General features: G+C 39.8%; 2 protein-coding genes across 3 annotated transcripts; both read left to right on the forward strand.

Annotated features, from left to right (window-relative positions):
- The first annotated feature begins 37 nt into the window (after nt 1–37).
- Nucleotides 38–6,248, forward strand: nudt9 (nudix (nucleoside diphosphate linked moiety X)-type motif 9). 2 transcript variants are annotated; one of them, XM_023409996.2, is made up of 8 exons: nt 38–1,615; nt 2,247–2,522; nt 2,687–2,776; nt 3,192–3,278; nt 3,571–3,682; nt 3,926–4,072; nt 4,164–4,248; nt 4,472–6,248. In XM_023409996.2, the coding sequence occupies exons 1-8, from the start codon at nt 1,470–1,472 to the stop codon at nt 4,615–4,617; spliced, it is 1,089 nt and encodes a 362-aa protein (XP_023265764.1). In that variant the 5' UTR covers nt 38–1,469; the 3' UTR covers nt 4,618–6,248. The 2 variants fall into 2 exon arrangements, with proteins under 2 accessions (XP_023265764.1, XP_023265765.1); XM_023409997.2 differs by having other exon boundaries at nt 2,280–2,522.
- A 1,341-nt stretch (nt 6,249–7,589) lies between these two features.
- LOC111657702 (uncharacterized) lies at nt 7,590–13,501 on the forward strand. Its single transcript, XM_023409990.2, has 12 exons — nt 7,590–7,857; nt 8,497–8,608; nt 9,075–9,168; nt 9,444–9,498; nt 9,818–9,958; nt 10,585–10,745; nt 11,113–11,211; nt 11,343–11,488; nt 11,655–11,826; nt 11,912–12,024; nt 12,497–12,581; nt 12,670–13,501. Exons 1-12 carry the CDS (start codon nt 7,740–7,742, stop codon nt 12,727–12,729), a joined length of 1,356 nt encoding a protein of 451 aa, XP_023265758.1. The 5' UTR covers nt 7,590–7,739; the 3' UTR covers nt 12,730–13,501.
- The last annotated feature ends 505 nt before the right edge of the window (nt 13,502–14,006 follow it).

Here is a 14,006-nt window from a genome sequence, read left to right on the forward strand (position 1 = left end):
GATTTCGTGCGCGAGCGCGGATTTAGTCTCAGCACCGAGCGTAAATGCGCGTGCCAAACTACGGTAATACAGGTGCGTTAGATATATTACTGGGGTGACTTGTTTGGGCGGAGTCGTGCCAGCTGGCTACAGTTCGAATATGAGGCACCGCCTTTCCAGCTCCATTGTTACAGTGAAACAAGCGCAACCTGCAAAATAAACATGCAGCAGCGAGAGTGGGCGTGCCGAAATATGTTGCATGCTGCCTGTTATGGCAAGAATAATATAGTTTATGATCAAATGGTCCATTTATCGATTTTTTTGGGACATTCCACCCCGACTACCACGGGTGTTTTATTATAAACTGATTGCACTTTGTTGCACCCATTAACGTTATGTCAGAGTGCTGTGCCCACAGGTGAGGCCTTTTTGTTAGCATGTATAAGGATTTTACTTTATTAACATGAGAAAAACAGGATTCAGTTATTATAGTTGACAGTAAATGATAGTATATGTATTGTGCACCCTTATATTCTAGACATATTCATCAATCTGTAATGTACTGTAGTATTAAAAGAGAAACCTGTTTTAATAAAAAAGGGGAGTTAGAAGGGCCCACCTAAAAGCCTTTGCATTGTTCCAAGTCATAATTAGCATCATTGATGAAATGGGTGTTTGTTATCTTTTGATATGTCTAAAGATTTCCCACATTCAATACCTTTCTAAAATATAATATAATATGTTTGTAATTTTTGCCTTGTGCATAGAGATAAATACAAAACACAACAAAGTGATACTGTGCCAACCGAATCGTACACTACCAAATGCATTTTAAAACAACAACAAAACACACAAAGAGCACAAACACAAAGTTATTTTCATGCATACATATACATACATATTTAAAACGGAAGTAAACGATCAAATGATATGTCATTAAACGTCACACAAGAGAGCTCACCCAAAAATACCGCATGGTTTGTCCGAGTAGTACTCACTCATCTTCATCATCTATCAAATCCATACAGTTTCAAAACCAATGGTCCCTGGACCTGTATAAAAGCCTACCTTTAATTTTAACATCTACACGGTCTGATAACCATGTCCTTAATTTGTCCATATTTGATCATATTTGCACTTTTCTTGAGTCACAGCTTTGAATTTTCCTCTTTCGACCTAACAGACAACTGAAATGTTAATAAATTTCCCTCAATTAAGGAGATTAGTTTTTTAAATAAATATTTACAAAGCAATATATGCACGTATTAACCAAAACAAAATTACGAGGGACACAACGGAAACGCAACATAAATTGCGTTTGGAAAAACTGGCCTATCTGTTTTACATTCATTTATTTATTTGTAAGAGGGACAGGTTCACCATAAATACTCGAATGTGGTCACCGTGGAAACGATTGCGACTGCTGTAACCACACCCCTTTGCTGACGTCACCGCGCCGGGCGGTGCACTTCCTGGTTACGGTGCGCTGAATGCTGCATGTACTGGTTGTACTGTTGTTGATGAGTTTGTCTATAGGAATGGTTCATTTCCTTCTGCGACCAAACTGGATCCGTCGGATCCGTCTAGCGCTCACTCTCTTTGGACTCCCGTACACCGTCTGCACCTACGGAGTTAGGTATGGACTGAAACGTTATTTTTAAAGATTTATCTAGCAGATATGAAAATGTTACATTTATAGGACAGTTTAGGCTTTAAGCTAACATTGCAATCTAAAGAAGACATAGTTAGCTATTTAGGTAAAACTTCATGATCAGTTGCATTATTATCAGAGCCAGGCGATATGATTGAAGTCAGTATTACAGTAGCCATAACCTTTCGTTGTTTCGATATCAATACACACAGTATTGACGTGGCTTATGTGCAAAATCAAAGTAAGTAACATATTAGTATGAAATGTTGAACAAATTTTAACAAATAATAATTCAAGCTTTTCTAAACTAGACTATTATTAATTTAGGCAACAGATGGGTGTGCAGTAGTGTAGCAATAGCTCTCATCCTGTTTCAGTGATTCCCAATAGTGACAAGTGTCAGTGTTTGGTTCCTTCCTTAATATGTGTTGTCAGTTAATGACAGATTTAGGCTGGGGGAAGGTACTTTCTATAATTTGCTAAAGAGTCAGGCGGGCAATGTGTGGATGTGGGGTGGTGCCAGGATTATACTGCTGCTGCAGCTGCTGCAGCTACAGGGAAGGCAGAGTGAAGCTTACTTACTGGATTTCAATGGCTCACATTTCTTCTCCCTCAGGTCTGCTATCTCCTGCTCATCTTATCCTTTCAGCACCATCAGACCAATCACTTCCAGTTGCTATAACCTCTACATGACCAGTGCCTGGACAATGCCATCATCAGCAGCACCTCATGTAAAGTCCAGATGCCCCCAGTATCCAGGATCCAACATCAAGCGCTTCCCAGTGCCCGATGACAAGGTGGACTGGAGTCAGAACTGGCCGCAATATAAACCCGTCAGCTACACTGACCCTTCAGTTGCAAAGAAACCAGCATGGGCGGATCCTGATATTGGGTGAGCAACACAAAAAACTTTAAGTGCATCAAGTATATTTTGATAAAATTAGGACTGCATGTTGAATTAATTATAGATTTCCTTGTGTTATGTATGCCAGTTGTTTTCAGAGATAATCTGCAATTTATTCATTCCTGTTTTGATGACTTTTTCATATTTTACAGCTCTTTCTCTCCACATTTCAACACTGTGGATGGTGCTGTGGACAGGACAGGCTTTGAGGGCAGCTACAAAGTGGAAGAGGGAAAGCCACTGTAAGTTATTGAGAACCAAGAGAAATGGTTTTACTCAAAAACAGCTACCGGTAGTTCATATCTGCATTTTGTGATTTTCAAGCTTTGAGGGGTACAAAGCTGACTATAAGAAAGTCATAGTATCAGGACTTTGTATTCTATATCAGCTTATGTAGTTCTGATGGCTAATGTGTTAGCAAACCATTTCCTGATGTTACTTTAACATCCAGCAGTGGTTGTATAGAGCTACTTTTTTGAATATTGATTCTCAAGCGAGGATCTATAGTATTACCAACCCTTTCACATTCCAGAAATATTTAATTAAATCATTTCAAAGGCATCACTTAATGCATACCTTTTAAAGTCATTTTGGCAAATATATCGTCTTAAAACTTCTGAGAAATAAATGAGCAAATTCACTTTTTCCATCATTTAGAAATCCTCATGGACGTACAGGGCTGAATGGTAGAGGTCTGCTGGGACGATGGGGACCCAATCATGCAGCAGATCCCATTGTCACAAGGTAACATTTTATTTACTTCCAGATACTCACTAACCATAGTTCATTACTCAGTGAACATAGAGTACACATACATGTACACATTAGAGTTATATAACTCAATTTAGTCATGTTAAGAATGACTCAGAAGAGTAAAACTCTATAATGCATTTTTATGAGGCAAGGTTTGTAACATTATAACAGTTTTCTGTCATGTCAAAAAGATGGATTTGCTCAATTACCAAAGAAAAGGGAACTTTGTGCACTATTCTGTTTTTCTTTTGAAAAATGTCTGATGTACATCACTATCTGGCAGATGGAAAGTAGATGCCAAAGGAGTGAAGATACAGCACCTGGTCACCAAACGGCCTATCCTGCAGTTTGTGTCCATCAAGAGGAAAGACTGTGGGGAGTGGGCCATTCCTGGGGTTGGTGGCTTTTACAAATCAAATATTATTGATGCTATGTGTTGTTTTGCACTCAACCTTCTCTGCAACTTATCCTCTTACACTGTGTCATTCTACCTTGCTTTTTATTGTGCTGACCATGATGTGCTAGCAGCTATTCAAGAGTACAGCCAAGACACAGAGGGGGGGAGTGGTTTTGGGTATGTAAGATGTCATGGTCCTGTGAGTTGCTTGTTCATGTGTGTGCACGTGCTTGTGTTGTAGGGGATGGTAGATCCTGGTGAGCAAGTCTCTCTCACGCTGCAGCGGGAGTTCTCAGAAGAGGCGTTGAACTCCCTTTCACTGTCGCCATCAGAGAAAGCAAAGATCCATGAGCGCATTACCAAACTCTTCAAATCACCAGGGTTGCAGGTCAGCAGTTGACTAATACTTCCTGTCTACTGTCACCTTTTATCCAACAAGCGCTTCTATAAGGAAAACTTATATATTTTTTCTCCTTCAGGTCTATAAAGGCTATGTGGATGATCCTAGAAACACTGACAATGCTTGGATGGAGACAGTTGCAGTCAACTTCCATGATGACTCAGGTATCAATGATTAGGAAAAATTGTTTTTTTTCTTTTTAATCGTAACTCTTTACGTTTTTGCACATTGATTTAATACTTTAAAAATCTAGTGTGTCATGCTCCAGAAATTTGTCAACACAGCAATTTAAAAAAAAGCTCATTATAGTTCTGAAGACATTTTCTCCCTGAGTGGCAACAAACAGCATTTTTGTGGGACAATGAGATGTCTTTGTCGTTACTGTAGGCGACAGTGTGAGTGAGCTGCCGCTGCAAGCTGGTGATGACGCAGGACAAGTCCAATGGGTTGATGTTGACTCGTCTTTCACCCTCTATGCGAGTCATTCCCGCTTCCTGGAGCTGGTTGCCAAAGAGAGGAAAGCTCACTGGTAACCAAGGATGAAGGACTGTTCTGATACGACGATGAAAGAAACATTAAGAGCATTATTGCTCTCTGTTTGCTTAGAGTGCCTGTGTATTTAGGATGCATGACACCCAACCTTATGTACCTCACTAATTTAAACATTATAATCACAGCTACAATAGTGAAAGCCTAATATGCATCTCATTAGTTTGACACCCGCATATGTATGTCCAGTATATAATGCACAGCAACATTGTGGCTATGCAGTTTTAAGACTAATATAGAACTTATGAAATGAATGGAACTAGCAGGTTGAAAGCTTGGCTGCTAAAAGGACATGCAAATTTAAAAAGGTGTGAAATTGAACTTTTCCAACTGTGTTCAAGCTGCTGTCTGACTTTTGTAATAGAACAGAAAAGAGGAGAGGAACTGTACATGCTCATAAAAAAGAAACTGAGACATGAGACAGTAAAAAGCACGATGCTGGTCAGTGGCACCCTTCACCAAAAGACATGGCTAACCACATTATTTCTATTGGCACAAATTATGTAAATTTATTCAATATTAACAAGGATCGCATTAACCCAGTGAGATCGTGTAAGAACAAACACAATGAGCTGCTGAACATAACACATACCACATGAATGTAAGTGTGATAATCAGAATGAAAAAGTGTAGACTGACTTTGATCTCTACATGTGAATAGAATATGAAGATGCGCTGGAGCTCCTCACAGCACAGCAGTGCACTGATGCTCGGCACAGACGGGCTGAAGCTTAGAGGACAAACATGTTTTCAAGTGCTAACAGACGGTGGAAGCAAAGGCCATTTCACATTCAACAGCTTGGCCTTTCCAAATGTTCACATCAGTATGTGTCATCTCACTGGTGGGCATTCTTTGCAACGAAGCAGGGAGTGAGAATTGCGCATTAAATGGTTTGTATGTGTTAGGATTACTAATGCAAATGCTTCTATCATTGAAAGGTAGTCAGCAACAGACAGCCCAACTCAAATTAGTTTCTTAATGAGAGATAGCAGCATAATATTATGCTTCTAGCAGTAAAACATGTTTGTCTTCGGGCTGAATGAACAGATTTCAGAAGATGTGATGTAAATGTTTTACATGCTGTAACTCTATTGAGGATTGCCCTTTACTCTCATCACTGATCAGGTCCTAACATTTGTCTGTATGACATGATTTTCAACCTCACAGGATAGATTTATATAGTAAAATCTATAAATTCTCCACATCCATTCAGGTTCTCAGCTCATTCAGCTCTGTTAGTCTCCCAGTGCACCCAGGGCACTTATCCCACTGGAGCCTTTACAGCAGAAGCACTAATAGCATTTGTGTTGTGGGAAAGCCCTTTAATCTTTGGCTTTAATGTTTTGATGCTTTCATTTTTTTGGGCTTGTGGTTAGTACAAGACAAAAGTAAATAAATGACAGAATGACAGAGTCATCACTGAGATGCTTCACAACCAAGTGATCAAAAAATTTCAATTTAAATTACTTTCATTTTAATGACCAATGTTATACATAAGGTTTTGCTGATTGGATTGTCTGTCTGCTATAATATGAAAATGAACTCAAAGTTGTCTTCTTAAAAACTTGCACTGAATTTCCTGGAAGTGACTGAATACTAAAGTGTTTGAAACTGTGTTTTTGTTTGATTCATCTACTTTAAATAGCAAATTATTATGAATTCTTCTGAACATCTTTTTCCTCACAAAATGTTTGTGTCTTGAAACTGATCATTCTACATTGTATACTGTATGCACACTGTATTTATTGTCTTACAGTGTGGATAACAGCTGTCCTGTCTAATGTCTCATGGTCGTATTAGAAGCAGTAATCTTCAAATGTTCATGCACACATTTAGACCTTATACACTATGAGGTGCTACAAAACCAAGCATTTGTTTCTTGCTCTACATGAGCAGATCTATACAAATGTCCAATGTGTAGATTTTTTAACAAATTCTGTTGTGAAAAGAAAAAGTTTTCATGTGCAATTAAACACAATGGACTGAAGTTTACCTGGACTAAAGAGCATCAGAGACAAATATTTATCTATAGTATTTGTCATACTGTGAAGTTGTGTGCACAGTGACTGCTCTTTTCACCAGCATGATGCTTCTACTGGCTATCGGATGGTCTCATCTGTAATCATTTACTAAATCGGGTGCAATGTATTTCTAAGTGGCCTTGAACCAGACTGTAGCAAGCTATACTGCATGGTTACTGTGGCTATATTCTATACTGTAAGGACAGTTCAGCAACACAGGCAATGAGGTGTAAGGTTGACAACATTTACATAACCTACACTGTATTTTCAGATTTAAAATTATTTGTAGAAAGTGTAATGTTACTGACCGGAGATTGTGTTGCTCACCAGACAATTTCAAAGGCCAAATGCAGTAGAAAAATGTCAAGGTATAATCACTTACAAATAATTGTGTTTCCAGGTCAGGCTCGGTGGAAAGAACAGCTTAACAGTAAAATTGATTCATTTTGCAGACACAGCTCTGCCTGTGTGTAGTCGTTAATGTTAGGGTGTATGCCTGTCTGCACATTTACTGCAGACATAATTGCATATGAGCTGAGAGTCTGCTTGAAAGTGGAAAATATTTCATCCTCTTGACATAATTTGTAAGTTTGTAAGGTCTCCTTTAGAAATTTAGTCTAACTTTTGAACAGGTTTTGATCTGTACATATCTCACTTGTTTACCTTCTTTTTCCAAAATGAGGAACATTTTTCATCTTTTCATCTTATCATTTCATCTCTCGCTCTTTGATGGAGATGATTACTCAACCATTTGTTGGCCCACATCCTGTTGCTAAGCTTCAGTTTTTATAAGCTAGGCTATGTATTTTATGCACCCCTCTTGAATGGCTGTTTACTTAAGTAAAATGCCCGGGTTGGTCATGAACATGGCAATTTGTGACACTGCAACTACATTACCCAAAGGCCTTTGCGATAAAAGCCGCTGAAGCTGACGACGTGGCCGAGCTACGTCTCAACCCCGTGTTTCAACCAACGGACCGGGGCGATTCAAACAAGGCAAACCGGCTTTGTTCAGAGAGTCATAGACTGTTGCTTGATGCTTGAACGAGTCTCTCAGAAACTTTGATATCACCACTTTCTAACAATGTCTGGGAAAATCAAGAACCGAAGTGCCGCGAACGCAGAATCGATATCTGGCGGTGTGTCCTGCGATGAGCGCATCTTGCGGGATTGTCATCAGCTGTACACGGATCCCGACAGTGGTGAGTTGGCTGACATACTGTCTTCAGGACGCAGACCCTCCCTGGAAATGGCTCCAACATTGACTTTTTTGATAAAGAAGTGAACCCAGCAAAGCCCCCGGCAGGGGTTACCTCACTAAGTTGTAACGTGAGGTTATCCCTGATGCCGCAGGGGGCTAACCGTTAGCTAGCTAATATGCACGGGTGTTGTGATTTTGGCTGACGTTGCGCTGGACAGCATTAAGCTAGTTAATGTAGCCGCCCACGGATGCAGCAGCCTTTGTTAAGTTATTAGTTAACGATGATTGAGGGACACAGCGGGGTGCGGCAACGTCCATGTAAAGGAGCTGTTCATATACTACGGACTGTCAGTTTGCAATAGACAGCTCAGTCAGGGACGTCGCTAGGAAGTATGGGACCCAATGAAATCAATGAAGGGAAAATGCCATCATTGTTCCAGCTCCTTCACTATCAGTCATGCTCCTGACTAACTGACCTGAATCCTGCAAGTGCAACCACAGCACCACAGTGACTGGAAAGATGCACCCTTTTAATGGAAACTAGTGCACCAGTTACAGCAGAGTTAATCAGTCATCACATGTTTAGAGCCGCAATGATTAATTGCTTGAAACAAAATTAATTGTTCTCTGTCTTGTTCAGGGCTGATCACGGTGGCTGAAACTGTTGGTGTGAAGTTGCTGGCTCCCAGGAAAAAGATCACTGTGATGCTGATGGGCAACCACTCTGCTGGGAAAAGCTCTTTCATCAACTGGTAAATATATTTTACCGATGTATGTGACAGGAGATTTAACAGAGAGCAAGTCTGTCCACCCAAGATCAAACTACTCAACGATTACTGAACCACACAAAGCTATATATGCTGCAAAATAGAAATATTGCAATATTAATATCATGTTGAAAAGATATAACAAGTCTACCTTCACTTAGTCTAAGCCTGTCCATCTTCATTTCTGTCTCTACCTTCATTGACACAGTGTTCTCTACAATTTAACTGATGAATACAATGCACAATCATAAGTACATTAGCATCTTACTGGGAATACTCACGTCAGTCAGTACAGATTGTACACCACTCTGTTGATTGTACAGAATAAGATTTAATTGATTTAGTTTGGACAGTGGACAAAACTGATTTAAACACAAATGTTTCCCATCTATGCATCACAAATTTGCTTGGTACAAGCTTCTTTATATTAAGCTTTGTTTTTCTTTGGCAGGTATGTGGAGGAGCACATCCAGCGCACTGGAGTGGCTATTGAGACCCAGGGCTTCAGCTTTGTCACAAGTGGACGCAAGAGAGAATCTCTCACAGTGAGTGCAACAGTATCTTATCTTTGTGATATATGTTCTTATTTGGTCCAGTAAAAAATTAAAGAAAGGTCCTTTCAAAAATGTATTTCTTATTCCCAACATGTTTCATTAAAAGTTGTACTGCCAATCGCTCACTTTCCCTGTAAGTCACTCCTCATGATAGTGATTTATTACATGAACATAAGTGAGATCTTCTCTAGTGATTTCAGTTCTTCTGATAGGCCTGACACCTGGTTTATGAAATGTCTAACTGATCTTTATCTTTTGTTCCTTAGGGAAATGCCACCCTTCATCTGTATCCACACTTCAAGCCTCTGCAAGAGTTCAAAGGTGAGATTTTCATTTCCAATTGGCTCAGAGATTTTCTATATTTGTTGTTGTCTTTCCATTGTACAATTAATTCAACATGATTTACGTGTGGCCTATGGAGGATGCAACACAAATTTGACAGACACAATGGATCAGTGTGACGGCACCCTCACAGCTCTGTAGTGTGAGCAAACGGTGTAGCTAACGCCTAGTCTTGTGGAAGATAAACGGGGATGGTTGATGTGTCACTCAAAGAAGCATTGCGTTTATTCGGCTGCACGTTTGTTAAAGCCGCTTCCGTTTTTCTTATTGCAAGTTTTTGATCTCATTTGATTTCCAGGTGTTTCAGAGTACCTGAGCACAGAGGTCTGCACGTCACGACAGAAACGGTTCAGCCTGGTGACGTTTGTGGATTCGCCAGGCTTGGTGGATGGTGATATGAAGTATCCCTTTGACGTAGACGAGGTCATCATGTGGCTTGGTGGGTTGCCACTAACTGACCTTGGCTGTTGTTGTACTGTAGTCCTCAACGGTCCCCTAAGGCTTAGTGACACTGAGTTATTTTAAAAGGCATTCTTTAAATAGTGCAAAATCAACAGATGTTTTGTGTGTTAAATCTGTGACATTAATGTGATACAAAGGCCATGTTGGATTTGAATTTAAATTACTTCCAGGGTGTGTGTGTGTGTGTGTGCGTGTGTGTGTGTGTGTGTGTGTGTGTGTGTGTGTGTGTATATATATTCCTCCATATTGAGCTAAAGCTTAAAAAAACAGGTTTCTAAAAGTACTATAGTGCTTTTTCCAGGTAACAGCTGGTTGCACCACTTCCTTTGGGAGCTGACTGTGATTGGATCAAAGCAGAAAGTTGACGGTGGAATCATATTGTCATGAAAATGTGACACAATGCCAAAATTTGTATTTAAATAAAATGTGATTAAAACTGTAGAGGAACTTGAAGAAAATCCTACAGGAAAGTTGAGGGAAATATTTACTCTGACATCATACGTCCATTACTAGTTTAATCCAATAAGAATTAATTAGGACATTGCGTAATAGGAAGTTCAACATGTTGTGGAAAATAATGGTCATTCCCACTGTCACTCTCAGGTGATCTCTGTGACCTGATTCTCGTGTTCTTCGACCCCATGGGTCAGGCTCTGTGCAAGCGCACCCTCAACATTGTGGAGAATCTGAATGAGAAACATGGGGACCGGCTGCATTTTTACCTGAGCAAGGCTGACGAGGCCGGGGGAGAGTCGGACAGACAGGTATGTACAACAACAGTGCAGATTAAAAATGTGTTGTGAGAAGATCACCCGGTATCATCAAGTCAAAAAAACACATGCAGTGCTTATATTGTCTGATCCAGCCCCGCCTTGGAGGAATGATTACCTAAACAGAATACATCCTCTTCATGTTAAAGTGTGTGGGTTGCTGGAAGCTGCTGCTAAGTGTCTTTTCCACTGCACGTCTATTTCAAGTATGTAGGAGTGCAGAGAACACAAGCAAATGGACTCCCATCTCCATAAAATACAGCTCGAACAGAATCACTAGACATAATATCAATAATACTCAGCAGCAGGAAATGACATCTTCACTCTCTCCTCCTGACACGTTTATTTGTTGTTTTCTCAGAGAGTAATGATGCAGATTGTCCAGGAGCTCTGCAAGCGACCAGGACTCAACAAATGTGGTTTTGACATGCCCACTATCTATATTCCTAATCCAAACAGGGTAAGCGCTGCACTTTCAGTGGGTTTTAGATGATTGGCGGCTTTTAAGTTCATACACCAGCAGCTACTACTTTGCATTCAGTGTCATTCCAATTAGTTTAATTAACTCACTGACTGTGTTCCTCTTTTCAGCCAAGTCGTTGTGTCAACCAGATAGAGGAGGTGTGTCGCACCGTTGAGAAAACTATTAACCAAACAGTTCAGAATACCCTGAACTCTCTGGAGAAGGACTGTGAGCTCATTAGTGAGGCCATCACTGATACCCTCATTAACGACAGGTAACACACACACACAAACAGTCTGCGTTACAGACCGTAATATCATACCATATAAATTTGGACCTGCACAGAGAGTTACTTTATTAAACCCAGATTAGTGCGACACACAGAGTGGCATCAGTCAGTGATGCCTTCAGATAATAACCTTGATCCCCTGCTCTCTCAGGCAGACCAGTGTAGAAAACCGACGAGCACGCTGTAAGAGCTGCTTCCTGACTCTGCTGGGCTTCAGCGTCCCGATGGCTCTGATGGCTTTACTGGTGCTGGGTGCTCTGTCCAAGGAGATGCTGGAGATAGCTCTGGGCCAGGAGGGCAAAGAGGCGCTCTCACTCTACCTGGTGAGTGTCCAAGCAAGTACACATTCACAGAGAATCTTTGATGTGGGTGGTCAAAGCTAATTTTAGCTGCTCTTATCATCCACAGACTCCCATAGTGAGAATATTTGACTCCCTCTCTGTGGAGCAGCAGCTCTACAGCTGTGGCGGAATGGTGCTTCTCTCCTTCCTGCTGCTCCTCATTGCACGTTTCTCCTTCAGGTAGGAGACTCAGATCTCGGCACCATCACAGCTTTTGGTCTGAATTATCACAGTCTTGCTGTATATATTGAATATTGCTGTACTGTAACATACTTGAAGAGCATTTACCCTTTTATTGTAATATCCTTTACATTGTGTAAACACTTAATCTAATTTACCCCTTTTCTCTTAAGTACAATTTTTAATATTTTATTTTTTTTGGTTATTTACCTTGCTTTCTCCAATGGACAAGTGCAACTTGGTTGCTTTATTCTTTATATTAAAGCTCGACTGTTACTGGATTTTAGACATTATTTTTTCATTTCCCCTTATGGGATGGAGAAGATAATCTCAATTTGTTTGTAGTTTGGCAGCTGCATGTGCTTACGGCTCCCTGTGGATTTGAAGCACTACTGTTGAAGATTTAAAAAACAAAGCATATACTGTGTTAATAGCAATAGACTTTGAGGAGTTTCCCTCGACTTCTTTGCAGGACTCGACCAACTCTGTCAGGCAAACAGAAAAGGCAGCTGCAGGAGAAGCTGGAGTATGTTCAGGAGGTGGTGAAGACCAAAAAGGTATTGTGAATGTCAATTGTTATGAAATGTTACTGGCAATAAATTGGCTGTATTTCAGTCTTTTTAACTGTCTATCTCTTCCCTCTAGAAAAAGCTCTATGAAGAATACCTTCGCCAGAGTGTCAGCGACCAGGACATGGATTTGTAAAGAAAGATGAGATGTACAGAAAAGACTCGGCATCCCCACAGTGACCTAGGACCAAATGAAAGTAAAGCTTTTCCGATGAACACGCTAGCTCTCGTGTCTCTGACCACTTGATTCTGTGTTTTTTTGTGTGCAGATGTAAATTACAGTTGTAAGCACATATTACACCCATCTAAATCCAGGTGCTTTGAATACTGTAAAGTAAAGCCTGTATTACTATTAGAAGATGTTACCTCTGTAAAAACTGTTAACACTACCTGCAGATAAGTAGGGTTCACTATCATGTCAGATGAACTTTTGTTACTTGTTGCTTGTTTGTTGTGAGCATTTATAAACATGTCTTCTGTGCCTCTGCTCAACTAAGGAATTCAGGCTTATACCACTTAAAGATATTTTTAACAAACTGCAAACTATTTATGATATTTCTTTATCAGAGAAACTGTATTTTGGTTAAACAGCATATAGCACTGGTCTACGTAAGTCACTTTGTATGTGTTACTGTTTCTGAAAACATTTCACCAGCATTTTATACGGTACTATGTCTGCTTTGTATCATGAAATTACAGTTTTGGTATTAATACAGAAATTTACATCAAGAACATCTGTGTTATAATAATGAGAGTAATGAATTATCTACACATCTGCTATTGAAGTAAATTAAGATTATGAGTCAGCAAACATTTTATCAGTGACCAATTCAAGTTTTTGTACTTTCGTGTCCTACATTGTGACTTTTAATCATTGATTAATAAAAAACTATATTCAACAGAAGAAATTAGACTTTTTCTTAACCTTGCCATCTTATGGGGGGAATTGCAAATCTTCAATAATAATAATAATAATCTTTATGTACTGTATAGTCATGTACACCCATACTATTTATTTGCCTGTACTCTCTGCCACATCCTGTTTGACTGCAAATGGATGAAGCTATGACTGAATGCATTCCCTCTCAATATCACATTTCTAGATGAAAGTAGAAGAGAGGCATGTATGAAATTCGTTAGTATCACCATTTCAGGTGGCCACAAGTTTGCTGAGAACAAACTAATTACAGGTTCTGTGTATTTCCTATTTTAAACCAAACACAGACCCTGTACAGCCATGTCTTTGTCGCGCAAAGGAAACAGGTGCAAAAAGACTGAACTGTAAAGCTGATGCAAATAAGATAGTTTCATGATTACATACATTTTCTGTGAAGGACATCAAAGAACCATAGATCATATCAACATGCAGTATGAAAAGTGACCTGCTTTCCACAGAGGAGACATTATCCTGCA

The sequence above is a fragment of the Seriola lalandi genome, unplaced genomic scaffold, assembly GCF_002814215.2.
Source record: "Seriola lalandi dorsalis isolate HSWRI2012SDOR001 ecotype SW California unplaced genomic scaffold, Sedor1 jcf7180002054411, whole genome shotgun sequence".
NCBI lineage: Eukaryota > Metazoa > Chordata > Actinopteri > Carangiformes > Carangidae > Seriola > Seriola lalandi.

Excerpts from the sequence above, each read along its gene's own strand:
- nudt9 (XM_023409996.2), top strand. The coding sequence starts at position 1,470 with ATGCTGCATGTACTGGTTGTACTGTTGTTGATGAGTTTGTCTATAGGA. Across the intron at positions 1,616-2,246 it reads GTCTGCACCTACGGAGTTAG|GTCTGCTATCTCCTGCTCAT; the intron begins GTATGGACTGAA and ends CTTCTCCCTCAG. Across the intron at positions 2,523-2,686 it reads TGGGCGGATCCTGATATTGG|CTCTTTCTCTCCACATTTCA; the intron begins GTGAGCAACACA and ends CATATTTTACAG.
- LOC111657702 (XM_023409990.2), top strand. The coding sequence starts at position 7,740 with ATGTCTGGGAAAATCAAGAACCGAAGTGCCGCGAACGCAGAATCGATA. Across the intron at positions 7,858-8,496 it reads GTACACGGATCCCGACAGTG|GGCTGATCACGGTGGCTGAA; the intron begins GTGAGTTGGCTG and ends TGTCTTGTTCAG. Across the intron at positions 9,169-9,443 it reads GCAAGAGAGAATCTCTCACA|GGAAATGCCACCCTTCATCT; the intron begins GTGAGTGCAACA and ends TTTGTTCCTTAG.